This window comes from Manihot esculenta, chromosome 10 (assembly GCF_001659605.2).
Source record: "Manihot esculenta cultivar AM560-2 chromosome 10, M.esculenta_v8, whole genome shotgun sequence".
NCBI classification, from domain to species: domain Eukaryota; kingdom Viridiplantae; phylum Streptophyta; class Magnoliopsida; order Malpighiales; family Euphorbiaceae; genus Manihot; species Manihot esculenta.
In genome coordinates this window covers 3,854,236-3,872,385 of record NC_035170.2, presented here as the reverse complement: position 1 = coordinate 3,872,385, position 18,150 = coordinate 3,854,236, and the positions used below count along the sequence as shown (strand labels likewise).

The window sequence follows — 18,150 nt, the reverse complement described above, 5'->3', positions numbered from 1 at the left end:
AATTGTTGCTTTGCTTTTAGAATCAATTTAGGCCTATTGCTTTTAATTGCTTGAGTAACAATTGTTTGAATAGTTTAGGTCCGTAATTGCTTAGATTATTTAACACACATTTAATCAAATTGCATAATCTAAACTTGACCACGCGGTTGGCAAGGATAGAATTGGGTTTCTCTAAGTCTTAATGCAGTCAACAGTTGTTCGATGCTATAATGCCCCAAGGACGTTCCTTGGCAACTTGTTGATTAGTGTTTGATTAGCGAACGTTTCCTAATCAAACTAGAACTAAGGAGGAATTTGGATTGTGAGAAGCGTCTTCCACATCCTAAACTAATTTATTGAGATAAATAGGAGTATTAAAGAATCAATGATCAATTCTAAACAATCTGAAAAAGATCCATACTTCAACTAGAAGCTTTTCTCTTATTGATTTACTCATCTTTAAATTATTGCTTTCTTCTATTTAGTATTAATTCATCAAATCAAACCCCCCTCTTTTAATTATTTGTCATTTATTTATCTTGGTCATTATTAGGAAAGCCTTTAGTGTCAATTCCCTGTGGTTCGACCCTATTGCCACTATCTACAAGTTTATTGTTGATTGTTTAATAGGTTTATTTTTGACGGCTTCGACAACCGCTTATCATATATATATATCTATATATGTATGTAGAGGCTTAGTCTGATGGTAAGTGCATCCGGTTAAACCTGATAGATCTCAGGTTCGAATCCTCCAACCCCATTTCAAAAAAAAATAAATAAATAAATAAATTACGAGCAGTGAGAGGGAAGTGATGTATTGTTTTAGGGATTTAAATTTCACTAACAAAAACTTTCAAGTATTGATACTAACGAACAAGGTATTTGTTATTGATTTCATTCGCAAACATCCATTAGAAATAAACATCCATTAGTAATTTCTATTATTATATCAACAGTTTCTTATAGTGTTTATTAAAAAATATTTTAGACTTTTTTATAATATTTAATGACTAAATTTAACTAAGAGACTAATTAATGGATTTTTATGTGTTTTTTAAAATCGAAATTCTAACTAATAATTTTTTTTATTTTAAAATAAAAATCCTATCTTGAATTATTTATTCTATAAGTTAATCTTAATATTCTGTTTGTGGTTGTTAATTTTAATTTTTCAATCTCTTAATGCTCACATTATATAAATTTTTAATTTTAAAAATTTTGCAATAAATTTTTTAATTAATAAAATTATCGAAAATTTCATAGTTGCAACGCAGCATCGCTCGAGTGCCTTATAAGTTCAGAAATATGTTTAATAGTGTTGTACAAAATATTATTTCATAATACCCTCCAATCGTTATGAAAAAAAAAATCTTACATAATAAGTAAAAAAATTAACGAATAATTTTAAAATTTTATTCTAATTCACCGTTTATTAGAATTATCAGTTCATCGGATTATACATCCACGCGATGAAGATGATGGGGAACTGTCTGAAATTGCAACTCCATGAAACAAATCTGACAGGTAATTCCCCAGATCATCTGTACTAAACCTCACCAGCAATTCCAGATTCTTCTCTCCACTCAAAATCACTACACACTTTTCAGAAAATTCTCTGTAAGCTGGTACAAGTTTTTTAGCTATGTATACCTTCAATGCATCCCTTAACTTTCCATCTGCTACAATCCATGATATCTGTTTCTTATATGCTTCTTCAAAAGCTGCATTAAACCTGCGAAAACATTCCTTTGCTGCTTCTGGGGATAGTTCTGGAGAAGTTGGCAAAGACGACAACACCTTATTCCAAGCCATTGCTGCATAGTTGGCTGCATATTGTCTCACCTTCTTCGCATGCTTGACGATCCAATCCTCGCCTAGCAGGAGCTTCAGGTTTGTGTTGCAGACCTTTTCGATGATAAATTGAAGATTGTTTGCGAGGAATAGATATGACAAAGACACATCTCTGTAAGCTTCTGCTTTAGTGTCAAGCTTGCAGAGAAGAACTAGAATGAGCCGAGCCAGGAGGACGGAGGTTGCTGGGATTGAGCCGTCAGCAGAGTGGGGACTCTCGAAGTACGATTCAGGCAATGCTGGTGAAGAGTCTGCGAAGATTTCAGAGAGAACCCCACCGTAATCTGCAAGCTTAGATATGTAATTAGTCACTGTCCGAGTCAGGGGGTGAATGCCGCCGCCGGGAACAGTGGTTTTTGACGAGTCCTTTTGAATTGTTGATTCAAAGTCAGATAGAATAGCACGAACTGATTCGCCAAGTCGCTGCAGCGATGAAGAAGCTTGCAGTTTAACTGCTGAAGTTGATTCAGAGTTGAATGTGAATTCAATCTCTGGCCAAAGATTGGAGAGAGCTTCATAGAGTTCCGTTAGCAGGGTAATTCTTTCTGGTGTTTTCTTGCTCTTAGATACAAGTTCAGGAAATCTGAACAGATTTATTGCAGCTTCCTTGGTAATATCAGTGAAGCATGATTCTCTGATAGTCTGAGATGCAGAAAAAACTTGATCACAGAGAGCTTTTTCTCCAGTAAACAGTGTTTTGACTGCAATCTTTACTGCATTGAGCCAGTTCTTGATCAGATGCTCAAGAGCTTCCCAGTTCATTTTTTGAATTTGGGAAGGTCTGAACTTTTCAACTCCAAGAAGATAGAGTCCTTCATCTACTATGGATTTCCTGATGAGCTTGTATATTTTGACACACTCTTTGCCATAGCCACAAATTATCATGCAATCAGCTATTAACTTGAGATCAGACATGGCGTTTGTTGCTTCTCTCTCAACCTTACTGATTGATTCACCAGCTAGTTTAATCTCTTCTTCAAATTCAACCTCATCTTCATCTTCAGAATTGCTAGAGCCATCTGAGGATAGACCTGAAACAGACTCTGGATCAAGTTGGTCACGATTTGCAGACAGAATCTGATACAATTCTTTTTCAAGTCTTTTCATGGCAATTTGCATGAGGGTTTGAGCAAGAACAAGCTTATCAGAGGCTGAATGTTCAGACACCAGAAAGTGCATGGCTCGGCGGAGATCTTTGACACATCTGAGGAACTCCTTTGCTTCTTTTCTCTGGTGGAATAGGGAAGCTGATGATGATTCAGAGTCCCATTTCTTGATGATTAACTCTGCAATTTGAATGTTCTCTTCCATCATAGATTCAGTGAACTTGTGAACAACAGGAGAGGAAGGAACAGAAGAGCTTGGAAAGGAATTAGAAGAAGAAAGTGTTTTTGAGGATGAAAAGAAGAGAGTTGACAGCCCTTTCCTTGCCATGCTTGTAGTTTTATGATTACTCTTAGGAGACTCTGAGAGAATCATTGAGACTTGAAAGGGTAATTAATCCAAATCCTTCCCTTTGATTTGCTAAGTATTTGTGATGAAGAAAGGTTTATATAGAGAAGAGCCATTGTTGCTATTGGGGAAGGTGGATACTAACTGGTCCGCGTTGACTGACTCTGCTGGGTGCTATCAGTCTCTGATGTAATCACAATGATGAAAAATAAAACCAAAAGCCAATAGACTTTTTTTTTTTTTTCGGCTTTTTCAGTTTTATTTCTGATGTAATCATAATGATGAAAAATAAAACCAAAAGCCAATATGTCTACTAAGATGTAATCATGCAATGAGCAAAGGATTCTAGGCTTGTGATGTAACGAGAAACTTTCCAGGAAATTGCAGGCAGTGAAAGGTCTGTTAGGACTCCATGCCCCCATTCCCCACTCAAAAATGGATTTTCCTTGTATGGTAATGGTTCAATTTACTCATTCTAAAAAGAACAAGGGTTTTTTCGAGTAAGATTTTTTACGACTCATATAACTAAATATTTTAATTTTATCAATTAAAAATAATACGTATTATGAGTAACGTGATACTTAAAAAAAATTGTATAATTTCTTTTCAAAATCAAACACTAAAGATTGAGAATTGCTTTTTAGACTCTTCCTTTAGTTATAATGGATGTATGAGTCAAACAATATTTGTCAAATTGCATAAACAAAGGCTTACATTTTTGTAGATAAAAATAATTGAGTTTCTAGATAAGACCAGAAATTTAACCATATCAATATTTTCTTGGTCTATACATGTAAGACCAAATACTTTTATCCATTTTATTAATCTTAATGTCTCCATTAAGATGAACAAAAAAAAAAAAACTATGGTAATTCTTCTTAAATTTTTCCAATTTCGCACAAGCAAAAATAAAAAGAAAACTCCAAAAATGATTAGTATCATGACAAAGTAGTAGTCTAGGTCTCTATTAATGGAGATCATAGACCAAGAAAATATTGATGTGGTTAATTTCTGATCTTATCTAGAAACTCAATAATTTTCTTTGTAGTTTACTTCAAGTCCTCTCTATTAAACAAAATGAAATAAAATTTTTAATTCTTGCTTTTCTTGAAAAATAGAAAACTATTATATAAGAATTATTTAATATCTTTTAAAATATTTTTCACATTTATAACGTTTGATATACTTAAAAAAAATTAATTAATAAAAAATATTTTCTCTAATTAAATAAAAAATTAAGTTATTTAATTTTTTTTTGAAAAGAAAAGTATTTTTTATATTTTAAAATTTTATTAACAACATTGTAGTTTTTATGCATGAACTTTCTTGATACACTTTAATTTTTTTTCTTTCCCATATGTAATGAGATTCTTCCATTAAAGATTCAACCACCACCATACTAGTCATAAAATAATAAAAAGGAAGGATTACTATTTAATTCTTAGGTTGTTAAACTGAAAAAACTGAAAATCAAATTGTAAAAATATTAAAAATCGAAAAAATTAATTATAAAAATATAATCAAATTGAATCAAACTTATAAAAATTGGTTCGATTTAGTTATTTCAAACTGAAATATGTAAGTTTTTTTAAATTTTTTACTTCTAATTTCAATAGAATAATTTAATAAATATTTTATATAAATTTATTAATAAATATTATCTGAATACATAATGATAATATTTGATGGTCTGAGATCCAGAAAATAGGGTTTTACAATGGGTTCTTTAAAACTGGAAAAACTTAGACCTAGAGAACTGTATTTCTCATTTTATATGTTTCCTTTTGTCCGCTAGTGACGTGTAACAGAATGTATGTCATTGGCCCTGTCTTGTTGATATGGACGTACGAGGAAATCAGATCGCTGCCCCATGCGTAACGGCCTCTGGTTCTTTCCGGATGCGCATGCGGGTGGTCTCCTGTGACGGATGGATAGGCCTCCCTCCTGATCCTGAGCTGGACCGAAAGGTAGAATTAAGACTTAACCCAGAGAGGATCTGTTCGTTGGGCTGACAATGCTGGGCTGGCCTGGTTGAAGAGACTAACTGGAGTCCGGTTTCAAAGCTGAGCGGATCGGACCTGGTGCATGTGTGAGGCTTGAGGGCCTCTAGATAATGGGCTGGTATCGTGGGCCTAGCCCCAGACCGGGGTGGAGAAATCCAGCGGTCATCAATATTTAAAAAAATTCATATAAATTCATATAAAATTTAAAAGTATGAATAAAATTAGTGTTCCACATAATAAAAATATGTATAAAATCGATTATTCGGTTTGTCGGTTATTTAACACATTTAAACCGAATCACATCGAAAATCAAATAAACTGAAAAATATTAATCGAACTGAATTGAATATTTCAATTAATCAAACTATTAAACCAAAATTAATCGGTTTGATTTAATTTTTCAATTCAAACTTATATATGCTCTCCCCAGAGAAAATCACTAATTAATATTAAGCATAATTTAAAACAAATAATATCTTTTTAGCAAATTTCAGGAATTTAATATTTAATTAAATTTTGAAAGATTTGAACTTTAATATTTCAATTTTTCATTTTTTATAAAATAATATAATTCAGTAATTTAAAATTATATATAGGACTATTTGAATTTTATAAAGCCCTAAAATATTTGTAAATATTAAAAGTGCAAGCCTTTGTTCATGCAATTTGGGAATTTTATTTAGAGATTTTGTTCCCATAAAGACTTGCTTTGTTTTATTAGTGGGCTTCTCTAGATAAAGTCATTATTGGTGTTGGAAGACCAAGGGCAACCGCAACACCAGGTAAAACTAAAGTGGGTAAACTGTGGCCAAGTCTAAAAATCATTTTTTTTTTTTAAATTTAATATCAAATTCTAAATCTAATACTAAATTTATTAATAATTTATTCATCGTTATAAATAGAACTTTATTTTCTTTTTTTTTATTTGTTCATTTTATTTATTTTTTATTTAAATTTTTTATCTTATAATTTTTTTATTATTTTTATTTTTTCTACTATTCTTTTCTCTTCTTTTCTTCAATTTCTCTATAATTTTCTTTTTTATTATTTTCTCCATTTTCTTTTCTTCTGTTTCATCTCATTTTCTGCATCTTTTTATAATTTTTATCATTTTATTTTCTCTATTATTTTCTCTTTATTTATTTTCTTATTTAAGTATTTATTATATTTTCTCTTATTTATCTCTTCTCTCATCCTTTCTTCTTTTCTATAAATTTTATTTTCTATTATTTTTTTTCTCCTTTTCTTTCTATTTTATTATTTTTTCTTATTTCATATAATTTACTTTTCTCTTATTTCTACTTTTCTTACTTTACTTTATCATTTACACTTTTTTTTCAAATATATTTACATTTCTAATAAATATTTGACAAAAATTGAAAACTTATTAAATATAATTACAATAATAATATAATTTTAAATTCTACTGAATTAATAAAAAGTAATATTAACAATAAATTTATTATTTAATTTAAATAATAATTATTTTTTGCATTATTTAAATTATCAGTAAAATTATTAACGAATTGATCTTTGTTGGCAATTTATTAATAAATTTCATATTTATTAATAAATTTTTTTCACAATTTATTAATTTTTTAATAACCATTGTAAATTTTTTTCTTAATTTATTAATTTTTTAATGATGGATCATAATCCATTTATCAACGAATTTTTATTATATTACAAATAAAAAAATCGTTTGGTACTTTGAAAACTTATTGTAGTATTTAATAAGTTAAAATATTTTTTTCATTAAAATATATAATATTTAAAAATATAAAAGTATTTATAAATGTGAAAAAGAAAGTTTTCATCTTTTAATAAATCTGCTAAATATAAATATAAATTTATTGAGTTAATAAGTTTAAATATGTAATAATATATATATATATATATATATATATATATATATATATATATATATTAAAATTCTCTTCTTTCCTACTGATGTCCTTTTATATTTCCAACCAATTACTTTAGTTGATGATAGGTCGTGTTTAGATAATTTTGCGTGGAAGCATTCTTCTTCTTGCTCATATACATTTAAGTCAGGGTTTGATATGTTTTATTCAGAAGTGTCAGGATCTAATATGGATTGACAAGAGCTATGAAAGGTTAGGGTGCCACAGCAAGTTCGAGTGTTTTTGTGGGAAGTGGCACATAAAAAAATCATAGTTAATGTTCAACGTCGAAAGCGATAATTTATTGATTATGATTTGTCCTCTTTGTGGAGTTGCAAGTGAATCTGTTTTGCATGCTCTACAAGATTGCCAACATGTGAAACAAATTTGGAATTCCTTTTTACCTACCAATTTAGTTTCTCCATTTTTTGATATTTTGAATGTGTCATTATGGCTATCTGCTAATATAGAAAAAGTAGGGTTATTGGCTAATGGAATAACATGGGATGTGCTTTTTAGTTCGGCTGTTTGATGGTTATGAAAGCGAAGAAACTTGTTGTTTTTTAATGAGAATAATGACCAGAATACTATTGATGCGTCCTTTATTCAGTTTCGAGCAAAAGAATATGTTCATACATGGAGGTTTTCGGTGCAGGCTGGGTCTGAACCAACAGGCCGGTCTTTGAAGTATGTTGGGTGAAAGCCGCCAGAAACAGGCTAGGTGGTAGTGAATTCCGATGGTAGTGCATTGTTGTCAGCAGGAAGGGTAAGTTGTGCAGGTTATTTTCGAAACAATGAAGGTAGATAGATGACTTTTGGGCTTTCGTTTTTGAGCAATTGTGGAGCTATGGAAAATATATTATGCTTTAGTATTAGCATGGGATTCAGGGTGGAAGAAGGTTGAAATTCAAACAGATTCTCAACTCGCGTTAGATTTACTTGCAGGTAGAGGTGTAGGAGTTTTTAAAGTTGCTAATTTGGTGAGAAATTGCCGTGATATTATCAATAAAAACTGGGAAGTCAAGATGGTAAAAATTTATAGGAAATCAAAGGTGGAAGCGAATCGTTTGAATAGTTTAACCATTGGTGATGATTTTAATTTGAAAATTTATCAATAGCCTCCTGTTACTATTAAATTTTTACTGAATGCTGATAGGTTGGGACTTTTATGACCTAGATTAATAAAATAAGAGCTCTATTCCTTTTTTTTTAAAAAAAATAAAACTTAAAAAGACTTGAAAAAGAAAATGTATTCTTCTTCCATCTGTAGATAGAGTAAATTGAACATTTATCATAGGAAGAAATCCACGAAGGGGAAGTGGGGGGAGGGAATGGGAGCCATGGACTCCTATTTAATCACAAGCCTAGGAATCCTTTGGTCATTCCACTTCTTAGTAGTCGTATTGGCTTTTCGTCATTATGATTACATCACAAAATAAAACTCAAAACAATCAAAAAATCATGTCAACAATCTCTCTCTTCTAGACTGATACGCACCCAGCAGAGTCGGTCAATGCAAACCGGATGTAATCTGGGACGAAGCCACTCATAGCCAAGAGTATGAATCTTCTTGAAATTTTTAAATTTTTTTAAAAATATATAAATAATTTTTTTTAAAAGATAAAAAATTATTTTATCGTTAAATCTTTATATATTTTAAAAATTTATCTAACTATTTTTATTTTAAAATTATTTAATTAAATCATCATTATAAGAAATTCAAACTCTTTAATTCATTTATTAAATTTTTTTTTACTATTTAACCCTTTATCTTTTATATTATTTTTCAATTTAAAAAATTTAATTTCAAATTCAAATCTGGATTTAAATTTTTTTCTTAAATTATTTACATATTATTTAATTTAATTTTATATATAATTTTTATTAATATTTTTTATTTCACTTAATTATTAATTTTTTTATATGATTGAAATTATATAAAAATAAATTTTAATGGGTTAAAATTTTTTAAAAAAAATAAATTTCAGTAATAAATTATGTATTAAAATATTATATTATTTTAATAATATTTTTCTTATGAATTTGTATGTTATAATCATAGCAGAAATATTTTTTTACAATAAATATCGTTAAAAATTAACTCTAGTGATGAAATATAAATAATTGATGGATAACTTATATTAAAAAATTTATTTACAAATAACGATAATATATTATTAAAAATATATTTTAATCATTAAAAAATAAATGAAAATAACATTATAATAGTTTATTTATTTTTTATAGAAATTTATTTTTTAAATATATATTTATTTTATATTCTTTTGATTCTATCATTTTTATTAATTTTAATTTTACATACATTAAAAAAATAATTTATTTTATTGATTTTTCAATTATACTATTTTAAAAGTATTAATTTGTATAAATATTAATAAATATTTTAAATATTTATTTAAAAAATAATAATTAATAATAGGTTTATTTAAAAATAATATAAAATTAAATAGAATTATAATAATTAATTATATATTATTATAATAAAAAAATAAATAATAATTTAAAATAATAAAAATAAAATTGATAAAATAATAAAATGAGAAATATTTATTTAAATTAGGCTACTGAACTGAATTTCAGTCACCGGCTAGTAGCCACCTTCCTCGATAACAACGAAGGCTCTTCCCTATATAAACCCTTCTTCATCACAAATACTTAGCAAATCAAAGGAAAGGATTTGGATTAATTACCCTTTCAAGTCTCAATGATTTTTCTCAGTCTCCTAAGAGTAATCGCAAAACTACAAGTATGGCAAGAAGAAGGGTTGTCAACTCTCTTCTTTTCATCCTCAAAAACTCTTCCTTCTTCTAATTCCTTTCCAAGCTCTTCTGTTCCTTCCTCTCCTGTTGTTCAAAAGTTCACTGAATCTATGATGGAAGAGAACATTCAAATTGCAGAGTTAATCATCAAGAAATGGGACTCTGAATCATCATCAGCTTCCCTATTCCACCAGAGAAAAGAAGCAAACGAGTTCCTCAGATGTGTCAAAGATCTCCGTCGTGCCATGCACTTTCTACTGTCTGAACATTCAGCCTCTAATAAGCTTGTTCGTGCTCAAAACCTCATGCAACTTGCCATGAAAAGACTTGAAAAAGAATTGTCTCTGATTCTGTCTGCAAATCGTGACCAACTTGATCCAGAGTCTATTTCAGGTCTATCTTCAGATAGCTCGACCAATTCTAAAGATGAAGACGAGATTGAATCTGAAGGAGAGATTAAAATAGCTGGTGAATCATCAATCACTAAGGTTGAGAGAGAAGCAAAAATCGTCATGCCTGATCTCAAGTTAATAGCTGATTGCATGAACTCTGTGTACCTGTGATATCCCATACATGATCATACATTTTCTGTAAACATTAAAACTTTTCTCTGTTCCAAGGCTTAACCTGTGCATGCGCTAACTCTGTACTATAAAACCCCTGCTAGAGCTCTCATCTTTGCTCTAGGCGGGTCCTCTCATATAATGTTAAGTCTGGTTTTTCATACAAACATAGACACTAAAAGCATTTTCATAACAGACCATGTATATACAAACGGGATTACAACTCATAAGGTCAAGCATCATCTATACAACATACACTTTCTTATACAATTACATGTCCACACTAGCTATTATATAACTCTTCTCTTTATCTGTACCCTGCTGACTTCTCTGGACTCTGAACCTGCAAGACTGGGGTTAAGGGAGAAGGGTGAGCTATACTAGCCCAGTGAGTAGTACATATAAAACAGGTGATAAAACATGATCTCATGGAATGCATCATAACACAAGTAAATCACATAATCTCAGACGGACTAATTCAAAATTTCCCCACATTGCCCGGCCCACGAAGGAGCTCCTCAGGTCTTCATTCAGCACCCTATGGTACCATGTGCCCGGCCCTTTCAGGGCTCCTCAGGTCTTCATTTAGGGGGCTAATGAATCCAAGCTACGCCCGATCTGTACATGCACTGATTAATGCAACATCTTCGTGCTCACTAATGCAAAACTATAAACATGGCATAAATGATGCATGAAACATGCTCAAAATGTTTGAGTTCTCATATTCAAAGCTTTAGTTCAGTTCCACTCACCTCTGGTTGACTCTATACTGACTCTGCAGGTTCTGAAGCAGTGCTCACTGCTGACCTCCTTGGTTCCTCTGGTCCGTTCCTACACAGGTGGACTGAAATGAGGGACCAAACTAACTCAAGAACATCTCTAAGAAACTCCCCAAAAACCCTCTAAAGCATCCTAGAACAATCACATAAATCATGCAAAAGAAAGCTGGACAGGGCACTTTCGGCGGCAGGTTCGGCGGCCGAAACTCCCCTCCAGAGACGAAACTCATGCATGTTTGGCGGCATCTTCGGCAGCCGAAAGTCTCGTCCAGAGACGAAACTCAACCTTCGGCAGCCGAACCTTGCCTCCAGAGACGAAAGTCCAAATGTTCGGGGGCAAGCTTTGGCAGCCGAAACTGCCTCCACAAGGGGTTCGGCGGCCGAACCTTCCTTCGGCGGCCGAACCTTCCTTCGGCGGCCGAACCTTCCTTCGGCGGCCGAACCTGGTTTTGCCCGTTGGACAGAAACCTGCTCTGTTTCATGCAAACTTCACCCAAAACCTATCCAACATGCATAGCAACTACTTCCAACTAGCATATACCATATAACATGCATAAAGAGGTCCTAACCTCTCATAACACCTCCATCAAACATCACAAATAACACTTAAGCATACATATACACCAAAGATCATCAAAAACCTCAACGAAACCCTATCATGCATCCTACCCATAAAACTTCCATAAAACCTTTAAAACTCAAGAAAGGAAGTTCAGGATCTTCACTTACCTCTTCCAAACAAGAGATTAAACGATCCCAACGTGGAGAGATGGAGAAATCCTCTCTCAAAGTCTCCAAACTTCCAAACTTCACTCTTTTGCTCAAAAACTTCAAAACCACATGCAAATCCATCAAAACCATGAAAACTTTGAGAAAACACATAAATCACTCAAGGAAGATCAAGTCTCACCTCAGCTCGTGCAAATGGACAGCAAATCTTATCCATTTGACCGACCTAGGGCCTTTTATAGTTGGCTGGCCAGACCAACTACGGCGGCCGAAGGAGAACCCGAATGCCATGCACGTTCGGCGGCCGAAAGTGACCTTCGGCGGCCGAACCTTGGCTTTTCTCCCTTGTTGCTTTTCTTACTTCTGTAAACACTTTAAAACATGAAAATGCTTTCAAAACATAGAAAACATAGAAAAACATAAGCCGTACCCTTCCAGAGGATTCCGACATCCGAAAGTCCACCGGACTACAGGACTTCCGACGCCGGACTCTAGCCGGGTATTACATTCTTAATCGAGATTGAGAAGGAATTAAGGGGAGGTGCCGATAATAGGTAATGAGACCCTATTCAATGAGCCTGAGAGGGAAATCGCCGATAACTGCAGTAGGGATTACTATATATATATATATGTATATAGAGAGAGATTGCAATAAATAAATTACGAGCAGTGAGAGGGAAGTGATGTATTGTTTTAGGGATTTAAATCTCACTAACAAAAACTTTCTATTATTGACACTAACAAACAAGGTATATGTTATTGATTTCACTCGCAAATTACAGTTCAATAATGGACTTTATAACTGAAATATTTATGTTATTAAATCTATAGTAGAAATAAACATCCATTAGTAATTCATATATTTAATAACGAAATCTATAATTCATTCACTTCCATTAATAAAATAATATATTTTGCACTCCGTTATAAATTGTGTTAGTATCACTAATGAAATCAATTCTGTTACTAATTTCTATTATTATTTCAACAGTTTCTTACCGTGTCTATTAAAGAGTATTTTAGACTTTTTTAAAATATTTTTTTACAATATTTAATGACTAAAATTAACTAAGAGACTAATTAATGGGTTTTTATGTATTTTTTAAAATCGAAAGACTAAATAATAATTTTTTTAATTTTAAAATAAAAATCCTATCTTGAATTATTTATTCTATAAGTTAATCTTAATATTCTGTTTGTGGTTGTTAATTTTAATTTTTCAATCTCTTAATGCTCACATTATATAAATTTTTAATTTTAAAAATTTTGCAATAAATTTTTTAATTAATAAAATTATCGAAAATTTCATAGTTGCAACGCAGCATCGCTCGAGTGCCTTATAAGTTCAGAAATATGTTTAATAGTGTTGTACAAAATATTATTTCATAATACCCTCCAATCGTTATGAAAAAAAAAAATCTTACATAATAAGTAAAAAAATTAACGAATAATTTTAAAATTTTATTCTAATTCACCGTTTATTAGAATTATCAGTTCATCGGATTATACATCCACGCGAAGAAGATGATGGGGAACTGTCTGAAATTGCAACTCCATGAAACAAATCTGACAGGTAATTCCCCAGATCATCTGTACTAAACCTCACCAGCAATTCCAGATTCTTCTCTCCGCTCAAAATCACTACACACTTTTCAGAAAATTCTCTGTAAGCTGGTACAAGTTTTTTAGCTATGGATACCTTCAATGCATCCCTTAACTTTCCATCTGCTACAATCCATGATATCTGTTTCTTATATGCTTCTTCAAAAGCTGCATTAAACCTGCGAAAACATTCCTTTGCTGCTTCTGGGGATAGTTCTGGAGAAGTTGGCAAAGACGACAACACCTTATTCCAAGCCATTGCTGCATAGTTGGCTGCATATTGTCTCACCTTCTTCGCATGCTTGACGATCCAATCCTCGCCTAGCAGGAGCTTCAGGTTTGTGTTGCAGACCTTTTCGATGATAAATTGAAGATTGTTTGCGAGGAATAGATATGACAAAGACACATCTCTGTAAGCTTCTGCTTTAGTGTCAAGCTTGCAGAGAAGAACTAGAATGAGCCGAGCCAGGAGGACGGAGGTTGCTGGGATTGAGCCGTCAGCAGAGGTGGGACTCTCGAAGTACGATTCAGGCAATGCTGGTGAAGAGTCTGCGAAGATTTCAGAGAGAACCCCACCGTAATCTGCAAGCTTAGATATGTAATTAATCACTGTCCGATTCAGGGGGTGAATACCGCCGCCGGGAACAGTGGCTTTTGACGAGTCCTTTTGAATTGTTGATTCAAAGTCAGATAGAATAGCACGAACTGATTCGCCAAGTCGCTGCAGCGATGAAGAAGCTTGCAGTTTAACTGCTGAAGTTGATTCAGAGTTGAATGTGAATCCAATCTCTGGCCAAAGATTGGAGAGAGCTTCATAGAGTTCCGTTAGCAGGGTAATTCTTTCTGGTGTTTTCTTGCTCTTAGATACAAGTTCAGGAAATCTGAACAGATTTATTGCAGCTTCCTTGGTAATATCAGTGAAGCATGATTCTCTGATAGTCTGAGATGCAGAAAAAACTTGATCACAGAGAGCTTTTTCTCCAGTAAACAGTGTTTTGACTGCAATCTTTACTGCATTGAGCCAGTTCTTGATCAGATGCTCAAGAGCTTCCCAGTTCATTTTTTGAATTTGGGAAGGTCTGAACTTTTCAACTCCAAGAAGATAGAGTCCTTCATCTACTATGGATTTCCTGATGAGCTTGTATATTTTGACACACTCTTTGCCATAGCCACAAATTATCATGCAATCAGCTATTAACTTGAGATCAGACATGGCGTTTGTTGCTTCTCTCTCAACCTTACTGATTGATTCACCAGCTAGTTTAATCTCTTCTTCAAATTCAACCTCATCTTCATCTTCAGAATTGCTAGAGCCATCTGAGGATAGACCTGAAACAGACTCTGGATCAAGTTGGTCACGATTTGCAGACAGAATCTGATACAATTCTTTTTCAAGTCTTTTCATGGCAATTTGCATGAGGGTTTGAGCAAGAACAAGCTTATCAGAGGCTGAATGTTCAGACACCAGAAAGTGCATGGCTCGGCGGAGATCTTTGACACATCTGAGGAACTCCTTTGCTTCTTTTCTCTGGTGGAATAGGGAAGCTGATGATGATTCAGAGTCCCATTTCTTGATGATTAACTCTGCAATTTGAATGTTCTCTTCCATCATAGATTCAGTGAACTTGTGAACAACAGGAGAGGAAGGAACAGAAGAGCTTGGAAAGGAATTAGAAGAAGAAAGTGTTTTTGAGGATGAAAAGAAGAGAGTTGACAGCCCTTTCCTTGCCATGCTTGTAGTTTTATGATTACTCTTAGGAGACTCTGAGAGAATCATTGAGACTTGAAAGGGTAATTAATCCAAATCCTTCCCTTTGATTTGCTAAGTATTTGTGATGAAGAAGGGTTTATATAGAGAAGAGCCATTGTTGCTATTGGGGAAGGTGGATACTAACTGGTCCGCGTTGACTGACTCTGCTGGGTGCGTATCAGTCTCTGATGTAATCATAATGATGAAAAATAAAACCAAAAGCCAATATGTCTACTAAGATATAATCATGCAATGGGCAAAGGATTCTAGGCTTGTGATGTAACGAGAAACTTTCCAGGAAATTGCAGGCAGTGAAAGGTCTGTTAGGACTCCATGGCCTCCATTCCCCACTCAATGGGAAGAAAATCACTAAAAGGAATTGATAAATTCTTGTAAAATATGATTTAACCCTTTAAATGACCTCATAAAAACAATATTTGTCAAATTGCATAAACAAAGGCTTACATTTTTGTAGATAAAAATAATTGAGTTTCTAGATAAGACCAGAAATTTAACCATATCAATATTTTCTTGGTCTATACATGTAAGACCAAATACTTTTATCCATTTTATTAATCTTAATGTCTCCATTAAGATGAACAAAAAAAAAAAAAAAAAACTATGGTAATTCTTCTTAATGATTAGTATCATGACAAAGTAGTAGTCTAGGTCTCTATTAATGAAGATCATAGACCAAGAAAATATTGATGTGGTTAATTTCTGATCTTATCTAGAAACTCAATAATTTTCTTTGTAGTTTACTTCAAGTCCTCTCTATTAAAAAAAATGAAATAAAATTTTTAATTCTTGCTTTTCTTGAAAATATAACGTTTGATATACTTAAAAAAAATTAATTAATAAAGAATATTTTCTCTAATTAAATAAAAAATTAAGTTATTTAATTTTTTTTAAAAGAAAAGTATTTTTTATATTTTAAAATTTTATTAACAGCATTGTAGTTTTTATGCATGAACTTTCTTGATACACTTTAATTTTTTTTTTTTTCCATATGTAATGAGATTCTTCCATTAAAGATTATACTAGTCATAGAATTATAAGAAGGGAGGATTACTATTTAATTCTTATCATTAGGTTGTTAAACTGGAAAAATTGAAAATTGAATTGTAAAAATATTAAAAATTAAAAAAATTGATTATAAAAATATAATTGAATTAAATCAAATCGATAAAAATCAATTTGATTCGGTTACTTCAAACCGAAATATGTAATTTTTTAAAATTTTTTACTTCTAATTTCAATAAAATAATTTAATAAATATTTTATATAAATTTATCAATAAATATTGTCTGAATTTATAATGATAATATTTAAAAAAATTCATATAAATTCATATAAAATTTAAAAGTATGAATAAAATTAGTGTTCTACATAATAAAAATATGTATAAAATCGATTATTCGGTTTGTCGATTATTTAACACATTTAAACAGAATCAAATCGAAAATCAAATAAACTGAAAAATATTAATCGAACTGAATTGAATATTTCAATTAATCAAATTATTAAACCAAAATTAATCGATTTGATTTGATTTTTCGATTCAAACTTATATATATGCTCTCTCCAGTGAAAATCACTAATTAATATTAAGCATAATTTAAAACAAATAATATCTTTTTAGCGAATTTCACGAATTTAATATTTAGTTAAATTTTGAAAGATTTTAACTTTAATATTTCAATTTTTCATTTTTATAAAATAATATAATTCAGTAATTTAAAATTATATATAGGACTATTTGAATTTTATAAAGCCCTAAAATATTTGTAAATATTAAAAGTGCAAGCCTTTGTTCATGCAATTTGGGAATTTTATTTAGAGATTTTGTTCCCATAAAGACTTGCTTTGTTTTATTAGTGGGCTTCTCTAGATAAAGTCATTATTGGTGTTGGAAGACCAAGGGCAACACCAGGTAAACTAAAGTGGGTAAACTGTGGCTCTTGTGCCCAAGACTCATACATACATTACGAACCAAAAGTACAGTCTAAAAATCTTTTTTTTTTAAAAAAAAAAATTAATATCAAATTCTAAATCTAATACTAAATTTATTAATAATTTATTCTTTTTATTATTTATTCATCGTTATAAATAGAACGTTATTTTCTTTTTTTTTTATTTGTTCATTTTATTTATTTTATATTTTTCTTTTATTTAAATTTTTTATCTTATAATTTTTTTATTATTTTTATTTTTCTACTATTCTTTTCTCTTTTTTTTTTCAATTTCTCTATAATTTTCTTTTTTATTATTTTCTCCATTTTCTTTTCTTCTCTTTCATCTCATTTTCTTCATCTTTTTATAATTTTTATCATTTTATTTTCTCTTTATTTATTTTCTTATTTAAGTATTTATTATATTTTCTCTTATTTATCTCTTCTCTCATCCTTTCTTCTTTTCTATAAATTTTATTTTCTATTATTTTCTTTTTTTTTCTCCTTTTCTTTCTATTTTATTATTTTTTCTTATTTCATATCATTTACTTTTCTCTTATTTCTATTTTTCTTACTTTACTTTATCATTTACACTTTTTTTCAAATATATTTACATTTCTAATAAATATTTGACAAAAATTGAAAACTTATTAAATATAATTACAATAATAATATAATTTTAAATTCTACTGAATTAATAAAAAGTAATATTAACAATAAAATTTATTATTTAATTTAAATAATAATTATTTTTTGAATTATATATGATGATCTGAGATCCAATAGAATAGGGTTTTACAAGGGTT

At 30.8% G+C, this 18,150-nt stretch overlaps 3 protein-coding genes across 3 annotated transcripts; 1 reads left to right on the top strand and 2 right to left on the bottom strand.

Moving 5' to 3' along the window:
* Positions 1 to 1,335: 1,335 nt before the first annotated feature.
* Positions 1,336 to 3,354, bottom strand: LOC110608218 (exocyst complex component EXO70H1). Its single transcript, XM_021747429.2, has one exon. The coding sequence runs from the start codon at positions 3,307 to 3,309 to the stop codon at positions 1,426 to 1,428; it is 1,884 nt and encodes a 627-aa protein (XP_021603121.2). The 5' UTR covers positions 3,310 to 3,354; the 3' UTR covers positions 1,336 to 1,425.
* Positions 3,355 to 9,914: 6,560 nt separating this feature from the next.
* On the top strand, positions 9,915 to 10,532 carry LOC110608219 (exocyst complex component EXO70H1-like). The gene has a single exon (XM_021747430.1). The coding sequence runs from the start codon at positions 9,915 to 9,917 to the stop codon at positions 10,530 to 10,532; it is 618 nt and encodes a 205-aa protein (XP_021603122.1).
* A 3,003-nt stretch (positions 10,533 to 13,535) lies between these two features.
* LOC122724882 (exocyst complex component EXO70H1-like) lies at positions 13,536 to 15,484 on the bottom strand. The gene has a single exon (XM_043960832.1). It carries the CDS (start codon positions 15,417 to 15,419, stop codon positions 13,536 to 13,538), a length of 1,884 nt encoding a protein of 627 aa, XP_043816767.1. The 5' UTR covers positions 15,420 to 15,484.
* Positions 15,485 to 18,150: the final 2,666 nt, after the last annotated feature.